This window comes from Solanum verrucosum, unplaced genomic scaffold (assembly GCF_900185275.1).
Source record: "Solanum verrucosum unplaced genomic scaffold, falcon-dt-bn FXZP01000118.1, whole genome shotgun sequence".
NCBI classification, from domain to species: Eukaryota; Viridiplantae; Streptophyta; class Magnoliopsida; order Solanales; family Solanaceae; genus Solanum; species Solanum verrucosum.
The window spans coordinates 1,206,516-1,219,552 of NW_026020568.1; the positions used below are offsets into that span (position 1 = coordinate 1,206,516).

Sequence of the window (13,037 nt, forward strand, 5' to 3'; positions counted from 1 at the left end):
TATCCAAACCATGAACACCCCCTACTCCTCTCTATCCATAATTATTTGTCCACTTTTGAATTGACACATCTGTTAAAAATATATTATTAACATAGTGAGTTACCATTTTATCACTATTAATTATGAAGTGATGAATTAAAAATTTAAGATTTTTAGGAAGTTCTACTTTTTTTAAAAGTAATTAATTGAGGGTGTAATAGGTAATAATAATTTTGTCTTTTCTTAATTTGTCAAAATGGACAAGTAATTAGAGACAATTAAAAAGAAAAAATGGACAAGTAATTAGACACACAAAAAGTAAAATCCAAGAGAGTAATTGTTAAATACCTACGTTCGTTGGAGGTGGAGTTAATTTTTGAAGTTTATTATGTATCGTGAACTTGTAATTGAATTCATAACTTCCCTTAATTACTCGGTTCACAATTAATATGGTTTGCAATTATGATACAGTAATTTCATATTTTGGAAATTTTTGATATAGGAGAAGATTCTGAAAGAGCATGTCATGAAGGTTAAATCAGTCCATTATGATTTAAATGATATATATTTTTTAAAATTTAGTTTTAAATAACTTTCATGTCAATAATTTTATAGGAAAAATTAATTAAAATGGTTGAGTGACAAGCAGAATATTTATAGTTGAGTGACTTTATGTGAAAATAGTATGTAATTGTGTAATTTTTGTATTAATAAAAATTAAGTGACTTTATATGAAAATAGTTTATAATTAAATGACTTTCGACTTAAAAATTAAAATTGAGTAACTTTACAAAAAGCTCATAGTTGAGTGACCATATTACTCATTATCTCCTATATACTAGTACTAATTATAAATAACTCGTAAACTTTCTTTTTTTCTTTTTTTTTTTCACCGAAAGAGATGTTTTATTTATTTATATTACTGTAATTAAAAATACTACTCTATTACAAGAAGGGACTATTCTTGCCGGAGTTATTTCTAGGGCGGTTCAAAATTGAACCGAAACTGATAATTTGAATCAAAAAAATTTATTGATTTATCCGTAATGGATTATTCGTTTAGCAGTTTTGATAATGGTTTTGATTTTTTTTCTTTATCGGGTTATCGGTTCTTAACAGTTTTAGGAAAAAAATGGGTTAACCGATAACTCGATAGTAAATTAAATAATTATATTTATACCTTTTTGTATATAAAGTCCTTGATTTAGAGTTCGGTTTCCTACTTTTATTTCTGGTTGTCCCAAACTCTTAGTTATTCTACAATATAAAAGTGTTTGCTTTTGAGAAAGATGTAACTTGTGAACTCATGAGTCATGTGCATGGTTCATTTGGTTTGTCACCTTGTTTTAAAGTGATTTTCAATGTTTTTTTTTGTGTCAAATCTTAATGGTTAAACAGATAACGATCGATAAGTCAATATCTTAATAGTTCTATAACGGTTTAGCATCTCTACAAATCGATATAAAACCGAACCTACCGATACACAACCCTAATTGTTTCAAAGTTTAGTTTTTACTATTGAAAGCAATAAATACATATTTTAGAGATAAGGCATATATATTATAATGGTATTCAAGATTGGCATTTGTCAAAAGAAGCTAAGTTTTTGCCAAATTTTATCAGTACATCAGCTACATAATGGAAAGCAATAAATACATGTTGCTTCCTCTTTTTTATCTCAACTTCCCATTGTTATGAACTTCTATCTGTCTCTAAATTTAATTAATCAGTCACTAACATTATTTCATGCTCACTCATTCATTGATCTTAACCATTGTGTAACTGATAAGATTATTTTATTTTTTTAAGCAGAGATCTCGATTTTGAGTCTTGAATACAAAAAAAAAAAATTGATCTTCTCTTGAATAAGCCTTATGTGATATGAATTAGTCAGACTTCAATGTAGGTATAGGACACGGATCAGCAACCAAAATGCTAAAATAATGTACTTTCTGAAGACAACAAGTTTCATTCATCTCTAATAACCTTTTTTTCTTGTAATTTGTACAATGAGAGAACATTTGCACCATAAAAAAGTTTATCTGTATGAGCACTTACTATACAAATTTCAACATTTCAATCAATCAACAAATAATTGGAAAAAAAATAAAAGTTTTTTTGTTTTTGCTTTGTCTCAAAAGTAACTTGATTGTTGCTGCAAGAGCTCAAGTTGTGCTAATAATTTAGCCACTGTAGGTTTCAACAATGAATCCCCATTTTGTGCTAAATCAATTAGCACAACTTGTGCATATTCACCATACTCTACTCTATAAGCCTCCACTTTGAATATCTTTTCCAAAATCCACAGGGACTTCTCTTGAGCTTTTAAGTTAATCCCTTCTTCAAGAATCTTGATAATTGGTTGTACACACGACATTTTCACTAACAAGTTGCTCCCATTTTCCCAAATCTCGTCTTGTTGTAATGTTGCAAGGCAAGTTAGAGCAGCTTCGTCCGCTGCTCTTTCGTTGCCTTGCAATAGTTGGACTAGCGGAGGCATTGCCCCTGCTTTTACCAAACAGAATGTGGTTTTTATAGAGCAATGCCCATCATGTACTTGACAAAATGTGTCTGTAGAATGTGGAGGGGCACATGAAAACCATCTTGACTTTCTTGATTTCCGTAGAGTGAGTGAGTTTTGAGATAGTTGAGCTAGTGATGTTGCAGCTCTACATTTGGCTAATATTGAACCACATGTGAGGAGCTTTACCAAAACGTTGATCACCCCATTTTCGACAGAGAAGTGTTGTAGTTTCTTGACTGATGGAAGGGTGAATCGGATTAGTACTGCGGAGACGTTCTCAGATAGTAAATGTGGTGTTGTAGGTGTACTTGATGTCAATATGGAAACCAAAATGGGCAGTAGGTTTGCTTTCATAAACATATCTGTGACATTCTTGTCACTCACCGGAAAGTTGCTTAGTATGCCAACAGCAGCAGCCTTTTCATCATCCGTCGTGGATGATGATGATATGATGTTGATCAATGTATGCAGATGCATTTGTTCTAGCTGCTCCATTAGCTCCCCGCCTTGCATATCATTAGACAATACGTAAATCAAATTTAAAGCTCCATTTCTAATCTTGGTATTGCGGCTTTCTGTTAGGAATGGTAAGAGAAGGCGAACAGCGCCATTTTCCTTCATTTTTCTTCTGACCTTTGAAGCATTCGGACAAGCAGCGATGGCATTAAGTGCTTCTAACAAGTGACACTGGATTACTGGACTAGTCAGATGAAGGAGCGAAATCATCTGCTGAGCAACATCTTGTTTCACTAGTACTATGCCAACTTCCAATTGAGCTGCTATTTTTGCAAGAATTGCAGATGCTGGCTCTCTTAGAGTCATGAGCACCGATGTAACGGAGAAAAGAAGTTGTAGCAGAGTAGCAACGATGCCCGATTTTATCAGACGTTGAACGTTTGCTTTTGAGGCAGACAAGTTGTGCAACGCATTTAGAGACGATTGCTTAGCTTCTAGGTTCCCAGAGGTGAACATTTTGACTAGCGGTTCAACGGCTCCATCTTGCCCCAGGTTAGCTCTATTTTGATCTGTGAGTTCCATTCTTGAAAGTGCTGTTGCCATTAGAATCTTACTCATGTCTGATCCTGCAATCATTTACATAGAATATATATTCTACGTAAACAATTAATCAAATAGCATATTGATGGAAGTGTCCTAAATATACCTTGGTTCAAGTAGTGTACAAGAGGCTTGAAATAGCCAGCCTCAGCCATATGAAGAGCATATTAGGTATTGCCTGATAAAGAATTTAACAAGTTGGCAGCGTCATGTGACGGCATCTGATCATCCCCATTAAAAATTGCAACCAACATGACAATGCAGCCTTGAATTCTCCCGACTCTTCTCTTAACTGCAGTAACATCTGATAGACTCACTAACAGCCCCACTGCTTCTTTTTGCTCTTCCAAATCATGACCCAACGACTTCACCAGTATCTATAAATTCCCCATTTCTGCCATCTTTTCCTGCACACCAAAGTGAAAATTAACCACTCAAAACTTTCAGCGTCTTGATTCTCATTATTTGAGACTCAATAAATACTAACTGTACCTTGTGTTCATCATCTTATACGGCCAGTGCTTGTAGTATTCGGAGTATAATCAATCGATGGTCTGTTTTACTTGAACTCAATCGATTAAACAGAACCGGGATCATATCTTCATGATGAATCCCTTCTTTAGTAATGATGCCATCCAAAACCAATGACTTGCATTATTAGTCTTTCCCGTACCAGGGGGTCCCAAACCATGGATAAACCTGGCTGAACGCCTGAGATGATTGCTCCAACCTACATACGCCAAAGAAAGCATTAATTTCAGAGTAAACTTAGTGGGACAATCAAATTATTAAACCAAATTAAAGCAATCAGACTTGAATCTTAAAAGAGACAAGCTACAAGGAGAGTGAAAGAGAGCAATAAGTTGAAGTCGAAGAAATTTGATTTGATTGTATGGAAGAAAGACAACACCAGCATGAGAGGAGCACAAATTTGTTTTACTTTGCTTTACCTCTGGCCGCCTTTCAAACAGATACAATCTCATTAAATTAACCAATCCCCTATGCCTCACTTCCTATCTAGTCGGAGCCGAATAAATGAAACCTTTATGTTCATTATGGGATTCTCTACAACTAAAGGTCCACTAATTTCACACTTAAACACCCACCAACATACAAGTCACAGGCCAAACAAAAAATTCCTGAGAGGAACAACTAACTTAATCCCAAAGTACTCCCTCCATCCATAATTTATTGAACTTTTCTTTAATTGAGCTCTAAGTTGACCAAGAAGCAAAATCAGACTAGACAAATTTACTTCTTTTAAAATTAGAATTTGTACATTTGGGAACTACACCCAGAGTGACATACCAGTGTCTATTAGGATGATGTTATTGCCCGGTTAAGGGCATGTAACAAACTCAAATTCCTCACTATATTAATAACAAACTTGGAATGTGATTAAACCTTTAGAATCGTAATTGCAATAATCAAACAACTGAATTACAATGAAAATGCTGAAATAACAAGTAACTAAGATAGAGGTGAGAATTGAGATGAGAAGCTTAGATTCTAGAAGAAGAAGAGAGGTACAAACGTGTTTCTTCAATATGCATAAACCCTTCTTTCCAACTCATTTGCCCTTTTAACCAAATACTAATTGGGCTGGGATCCCAAATAAGACACTCCAACATTTTACTAGGCCCAATAATTCCAACTAAATTAGTCTCCACGAATTCTAGTCCATAGGCCCTTACATATCCAACTCTGTTCACAACAGGGCACTTCTGCTCTACATTTATATCAGTGAAGTTGCATCACTGGTTTTGATATCTATAATTATTCTTGATATTTTGCACAGGTTTCCTTCATTTATTTGGTGTATAAAATTTGCAAGTTGTTCTTGTTCATGCCATTGGATCAAAACTACAGCAAAATTGCAGAAAAAATGGCAACAAAACGGCAGCCAAAGCTAAAATAATGTACTTTCTGAAGACAACAAGTTTCATTCATCTCTAATAACCTTTTTTTCCTGTAATTTGTACAATGAGAGAACATTTGCACCATAAAAAAGTTTATCTGTATGAGCACTTACTATACAAATTTCAACATTTCAATCAATCAACAAATAATTGGAAAAAAAAAGAAGTTTTTTTGGTTTTTGCTTTGTCTCAAAAGTAACTTGATTGTTGCTGCAAAAGCTCAAGTTGTGCTAATAATTTAGCCACTGTAGGTTTCAACAATGAATCCCCATTTTGTGCTAAATCAATTAGCACAACTTGTGCATATTCACCATACTCTACTCTATAGGCCTCCACTTTGAATATCTTTTCCAAAATCCACAGGGACTTCTCTTGAGCTTTTAAGCTAATCCCTTCTTCAAGAATCTTGATAATTGGTTGTACACACGACAATTTCACTAACAAGTTGCTCCCATTTTCCCAAATCTCGTCTTGTTGTAATGTTGCAAGGCAACTTAGAGCAGCTTCGTCTGCTGCTCTTTCATTGCCTTGCAATATTTGGACTAGCGGAGGCATTGCCCCTGCTTTTACCAAACAGAATGTGGTTTTTATAGAGCAATTCCCGTCATGTACTTGACAAAATGTGTCTGTAGAATGTGGAGGGGCACATGAAAACCATCTTGACTTTCTTGATTTTCGTAGAGTGAGTGAGTTTTGAGATAGTTGAGCTAGTGATGTTGCAGCTCTACATTTGGCTACTATTGAACCACATGTGAGGAGCTTTACCAAAACGTTGATCACCCCATTTTCGACAGAGAAGTGTTGTAGTTTCTTGTCTGATGGAAGGGTGAATCGGATTAGTACTGCAGAGACGTTCTCAGATAGTAAATGTGGTGTTGTAGGTGTACTTGATGTCAATATGGAAACCAAAATGGGCAGTAGGTTTGCTTTCATAAACATGTCTGTGACATTCTTGTCACTCACCGGAAAGTTGCTTAGTATGCCAACAGCAGCAGCCTTTTCATCATCCGTTGTGGATGATGATGATATGATGTTGATCAATGTATTCAGATGCATTTGTTCTAGCTGCTCCATTAGCTCCCCGCCTTGCATATCATTAGACAATACGTAAATCAAATTTAAAGCTCCATTTCTAATCTTGGTATTGCGGCTTTCTGTTAGGAATGGTAAGAGAAGGCGAACAGCGCCATTTTCCTTCATTTTTCTTCTGACCTTTGAAGCATTCGGACAAGCAGCGATGGCATTAAGTGCTTCTAACAAGTGACACTGGATTACTGGACTAGTCAGATGAAGGAGCGAAATCATCTGCTGAGCAACATCTTGTTTCACTAGTACTATGCCAACTTCCAATTGAGCTGCTATTTTTGCAAGAATTGCAGATGCTGGCTCTCTTAGAGTCATGAGCACCGATGTAACGGAGAAAAGAAGTTGTAGCAGAGTAGCAACGATGCCCGATTTTATCAGACGTTGAACGTTTGCTTTTGAGGCAGACAAGTTGTGCAACGCATTTAGAGACGATTGCTTAGCTTCTAGGTTCCCAGAGGTGAACATTTTGACTAGCGGTTCAACGGCTCCATCTTGCCCCAGGTTAGCTCTATTTTGATCTGTGAGTTCCATTCTTGAAAGTGCTGTTGCCATTAGAATCTTACTCATGTCTGATCCTGCAATCATTTACATAGAATATATATTCTACGTAAACAATTAATCAAATAGCATATTGATGGAAGTGTCCTAAATATACCTTGGTTCAAGTAGTGTACAAGAGGCTTGAAATAGCCAGCCTCAGCCATATGAAGAGCATATTAGGTATTGCCTGATAAAGAATTTAACAAGTTGGCAGCGTCATGTGACGGCATCTGATCATCCCCATTAAAAATTGCAACCAACATGACAATGCAGCCTTGAATTCTCCCGACTCTTCTCTTAACTGCAGTAACATCTGATAGACTCACTAACAGCCCCACTGCTTCTTTTTGCTCTTCCAAATCATGACCCAACGACTTCACCAGTATCTATAAATTCCCCATTTCTGCCATCTTTTCCTGCACACCAAAGTGAAAATTAACCACTCAAAACTTTCAGCGTCTTGATTCTCATTATTTGAGACTCAATAAATACTAACTGTACCTTGTGTTCATCATCTTATACGGCCAGTGCTTGTAGTATTCGGAGTATAATCAATCGATGGTCTGTTTTACTTGAACTCAATCGATTAAACAGAACCGGGATCATATCTTCATGATGAATCCCTTCTTTAGTAATGATGCCATCCAAAACCAATGACTTGCATTATTAGTCTTTCCCGTACCAGGGGGTCCCAAACCATGGATAAACCTGGCTGAACGCCTGAGATGATTGCTCCAACCTACATACGCCAAAGAAAGCATTAATTTCAGAGTAAACTTAGTGGGACAATCAAATTATTAAACCAAATTAAAGCAATCAGACTTGAATCTTAAAAGAGACAAGCTACAAGGAGAGTGAAAGAGAGCAATAAGTTGAAGTCGAAGAAATTTGATTTGATTGTATGGAAGAAGACAACACCAGCATGAGAGGAGCACAAATTTGTTTTACTTTGCTTTACCTCTGGCCGCCTTTCAAACAGATACAATCTCATTAAATTAACCAATCCCCTATGCCTCACTTCCTATCTAGTCGGAGCCGAATAAATGAAACCTTTATGTTCATTATGGGATTCTCTACAACTAAAGGTCCACTAATTTCACACTTAAACACCCACCAACATACAAGTCACAGGCCAAACAAAAAATTCCTGAGAGGAACAACTAACTTAATCCCAAAGTACTCCCTCCATCCATAATTTATTGAACTTTTCTTTAATTGAGCTCTAAGTTGACCAAGAAGCAAAATCAGACTAGACAAATTTACTTCTTTTAAAATTAGAATTTGTACATTTGGGAACTACACCCAGAGTGACATACCAGTGTCTATTAGGATGATGTTATTGCCCGGTTAAGGGCATGTAACAAACTCAAATTCCTCACTATATTAATAACAAACTTGGAATGTGATTAAACCTTTAGAATCGTAATTGCAATAATCAAACAACTGAATTACAATGAAAATGCTGAAATAACAAGTAACTAAGATAGAGGTGAGAATTGAGATGAGAAGCTTAGATTCTAGAAGAAGAAGAGAGGTACAAACGTGTTTCTTCAATATGCATAAACCCTTCTTTCCAACTCATTTGCCCTTTTAACCAAATACTAATTGGGCTGGGATCCCAAATAAGACACTCCAACATTTTACTAGGCCCAATAATTCCAACTAAATTAGTCTCCACGAATTCTAGTCCATAGGCCCTTACATATCCAACTCTGTTCACAACAGGGCACTTCTGCTCTACATTTATATCAGTGAAGTTGCATCACTGGTTTTGATATCTATAATTATTCTTGATATTTTGCACAGGTTTCCTTCATTTATTTGGTGTATAAAATTTGCAAGTTGTTCTTGTTCATGCCATTGGATCAAAACTACAGCAAAATTGCAGAAAAAATGGCAACAAAACGGCAGCCAAAGCTAAAATAATGTACTTTCTGAAGACAACAAGTTTCATTCATCTCTAATAACCTTTTTTTCCTGTAATTTGTACAATGAGAGAACATTTGCACCATAAAAAAGTTTATCTGTATGAGCACTTACTATACAAATTTCAACATTTCAATCAATCAACAAATAATTGGAAAAAAAAAGAAGTTTTTTTGGTTTTTGCTTTGTCTCAAAAGTAACTTGATTGTTGCTGCAAAAGCTCAAGTTGTGCTAATAATTTAGCCACTGTAGGTTTCAACAATGAATCCCCATTTTGTGCTAAATCAATTAGCACAACTTGTGCATATTCACCATACTCTACTCTATAGGCCTCCACTTTGAATATCTTTTCCAAAATCCACAGGGACTTCTCTTGAGCTTTTAAGCTAATCCCTTCTTCAAGAATCTTGATAATTGGTTGTACACACGACAATTTCACTAACAAGTTGCTCCCATTTTCCCAAATCTCGTCTTGTTGTAATGTTGCAAGGCAACTTAGAGCAGCTTCGTCTGCTGCTCTTTCATTGCCTTGCAATATTTGGACTAGCGGAGGCATTGCCCCTGCTTTTACCAAACAGAATGTGGTTTTTATAGAGCAATTCCCGTCATGTACTTGACAAAATGTGTCTGTAGAATGTGGAGGGGCACATGAAAACCATCTTGACTTTCTTGATTTTCGTAGAGTGAGTGAGTTTTGAGATAGTTGAGCTAGTGATGTTGCAGCTCTACATTTGGCTACTATTGAACCACATGTGAGGAGCTTTACCAAAACGTTGATCACCCCATTTTCGACAGAGAAGTGTTGTAGTTTCTTGTCTGATGGAAGGGTGAATCGGATTAGTACTGCAGAGACGTTCTCAGATAGTAAATGTGGTGTTGTAGGTGTACTTGATGTCAATATGGAAACCAAAATGGGCAGTAGGTTTGCTTTCATAAACATGTCTGTGACATTCTTGTCACTCACCGGAAAGTTGCTTAGTATGCCAACAGCAGCAGCCTTTTCATCATCCGTTGTGGATGATGATGATATGATGTTGATCAATGTATTCAGATGCATTTGTTCTAGCTGCTCCATTAGCTCCCCGCCTTGCATATCATTAGACAATACGTAAATCAGATTTAAAGCTCCATTTCTAATCTTGGTATTGCGGCTTTCTGTTAGGAATGGTAAGAGAAGGCGAATAGCGCCATTTTCCTTCATTTTTCTTCTGACCTTTGAAGCATTCGGACAAGCAGCGATGGCATTAAGTGCTTCTAACAAGTGACACTGGATTACTGGACTAGTCAGATGAAGAAGCGAAATCATCTGCTGAGCAACATCTTGTTTCACTAGTACCATGCCAACTTCCGATTGAGCTGCTATTTTTGCAAGAATTGCAGATGCTGGCTCTCTTAGAGTCATGAGCACCGATGTCACGGAGAAAAGAAGCTGAAGTAGAGTAGCAACGATGCCCAATTTTATAAGACGTTGAACGTTTGCTTTCAAGGCAGACAAGTTGTGCAATGCGTTTAGAGATGATTGCTTAGCTTCTAGGTTCCCAGAGGTGAACATTTTGACTAGCGGTTCAACGGCTCCATCTTGTCCCAGGTTAGCTCTATTTTGATCTGTGAGTTCCATTCTAGAAAGTGCTGTTGCCATTAGAATCTTACTCATATCTGATCCTGCAATCGCTTACATAGAATATATATTACGTAAACAATTAATCAAATAGCATATTGATGGAAGTGTCCTAAATATACCTTGGTTCAAGTAGTGTACAAGAGGCTTGAAATAGCCAGCCTCAGCCATATGAAGAGCATATTGGGTATTGCCTGATAAAGAATTTAACAAGTTGGCAGCATCATGTGAAGACATTTGATCGTCCCCATTAAAAATTGCAGCCAACATGACGATGCAGCCTTGAATTCTCCCGACTCTTCTCCTAACTGCAGCAACATTTGATAGACTCACTAACAGCCCCACTGCTTCTTTCTGCTCTTCCAAATCATGACCCAACGACTTCACCAGTATCGATAAATTCCCCATTTCTGCCATCTTTTCCTGCACACCAAAGTGAAAATTAACCACTCAAAACTTTCAGCTTCTTGATTCTCAATATTTAGACTCAATAAATACTAAATGTACCTTATGTTCATCATCCTGAGCAGCCAGGGCTTGTAGTATTCGGAGTATAATCAATCTATGATCTGTTTTACTTGAACTCAATCGATTAAACAGAACCGGGATCATATCTTCATGATGAACCCCTTCTTTAGTAATCATACCATCCAAAACCAATGACTTTAATCCATTAAGTGCACATTTAAGAAGTTCATCATCACCATACTTGATTTGAACAACAACATCATCAACATCTAGAGTTATTTTATCGTTTTCTTCCACTATCTCATCAACATCTAGAGCTATTCTATCGTCTTCTTCCACTATCCCATCGACATCTATAGTTGTTCTATCGTCTTCTTCCACTATCCCTCGATCATATGATGAGAACTCGGATTCATCCGAACTCATAATCAAATTAGTCTTATTAACACTACTCATCTTCATCAACTCTCTTCTCAGCACCTCAATCTCTGCCTTCTTAGTACTTTCGACAACATCATGACTAGCAAAGAGCACAAGGCCTAAACCCCTTGCAAGAGTCTGAATCACTTGTTCAATGTTCTCATCATGTGTAGGGGAGATTCTGCTGCTTTTCACCAAGGACTTGGCACGTCGAAAATCGACTTCAAGTGATTCAATTGCTTTCTGAATTTGAGGATTACTGATCATAACTACCCTTTTATCATCTTTCAATTCAGTGAGAATTGAGCTCAGTTTCTCCATTAACTCTGAGAGATGTTCTTGAGGAGAATCCATACTGTCATGTGTGGTTGTAATTGATTGTTGCTCAGTAGACACTTGTATGATTAATGTTTTTGCTTTCACACGCAACTGAAGTTTTTGAAGTATGAAAGAAGAAAATGAAAATGTAGACCAAAGACTTGGTTTCAACTCTTAATAGTATTAGTTTGTCTGTTTTGTTCATCATTTTAGTTTATTTGACGTGTATTACAAGGGCTAATTTGCCTTAAAATATTGAATTTGAAAGTGGTGTTTTGTTTTTTGTATTACATGTGGTCATTTTTTTCAATAATTATAGTGAAAATTTCTTATAGTATGTTTTTCATGTGAGAGGGAGGTATGAAGGATGTGTTTTGTATGGATGTGAAGTCACACATCACAATAATGATATTACTTACTCCGTTTCAATTTATTTCTCTTATTTTTCTTTCCTATTTGCTTAAAAAAGAATGTCAGCTATCCGCGTGACATGTCTTATGTGTATGACCGGAAAATTAAAAGGGCAACAAGATTCAAAAATTTTACTTTTTAAAATTTTATTACATCAAAACAAGACAAAAAATTGAAACGAATGAAGTAATATAAACTTGAATGTTTGACTTGGTCCTAAAAATTCTTGAATGACTTGTACAATGTGCAAATCACACACTCAACCTTTTCTCTTTTCTCTTTTCTTTTTTCTTTTTCTCTTTTTCTTTTTCTTTTCCTTTTAACTTCATTTCTTTTTTTATTATTATTTATTGTGTGGTCCTTTGATGGTTATATTTTCAACAGTCCTACAAATTAAATTATTAGTTATAAGTAATACTATTTCTTATAACTAATACTCCATAAATATGCAAGTAACATACGAGTTATGTTTACTTTATAAAAATATCTTATGCAGATTATTTTAAGAATTTAAAGGGGAAAAACAATATTCATTATATTATGAAATTGATTAACGCTTCGAATTAAATTAAATTAAATGTAACAGAGCGTGTTTGAATGGAATTTATTAAGTAGGGAAAAGAGGAAGTCTAAGTAAACCCATTAAAACTTTCCCCAAAATTTGGTACTGATTTTCCTCCACCTTTTCCTACTTTGTTGGAGTAATATAGTGTAACTCACTATCTTCTAGATTACTTATTTCCTTCATTTTAAAATAAGCGGTATTTTTATC

At 35.7% G+C, this 13,037-nt stretch overlaps 2 protein-coding genes across 4 annotated transcripts in view; both read right to left on the reverse strand.

Moving 5' to 3' along the window:
• Positions 1 to 13,037, reverse strand: part of LOC125810577 (protein COP1 SUPPRESSOR 2) — a 184,819-nt gene that overhangs the window by 157,023 nt on the left and 14,759 nt on the right. The window lies entirely within an intron of this gene.
• LOC125810567 (U-box domain-containing protein 44-like) lies at positions 2,102 to 11,978 on the reverse strand. 3 transcript variants are annotated; one of them, XM_049490042.1, is made up of 4 exons: positions 11,156 to 11,977; positions 10,771 to 11,071; positions 10,565 to 10,692; positions 5,668 to 7,011 (listed from the first exon to the last, which is right to left on the reverse strand). In XM_049490042.1, exons 1-4 carry the CDS (start codon positions 11,888 to 11,890, stop codon positions 5,668 to 5,670), a joined length of 2,508 nt encoding a protein of 835 aa, XP_049345999.1. In that variant the 5' UTR covers positions 11,891 to 11,977. The 3 variants fall into 3 exon arrangements, with proteins under 3 accessions (XP_049346000.1, XP_049345999.1, XP_049346001.1); XM_049490043.1 differs by lacking the exons at positions 5,668 to 7,011; positions 10,565 to 10,692 and adding an exon at positions 2,102 to 3,585; XM_049490044.1 differs by lacking the exon at positions 10,565 to 10,692 and having other exon boundaries at positions 5,668 to 7,139; positions 11,156 to 11,978.

Excerpts from the sequence above, each read along its gene's own strand:
- LOC125810567 (XM_049490043.1), bottom strand. The coding sequence starts at position 11,890 with ATGGATTCTCCTCAAGAACATCTCTCAGAGTTAATGGAGAAACTGAGC. Across the intron at positions 11,072-11,155 it reads CTCAGGATGATGAACATAAG|GAAAAGATGGCAGAAATGGG; the intron begins GTACATTTAGTA and ends TTTGGTGTGCAG. Across the intron at positions 3,586-10,770 it reads TGTACACTACTTGAACCAAG|GATCAGACATGAGTAAGATT; the intron begins GTATATTTAGGA and ends AAATGATTGCAG.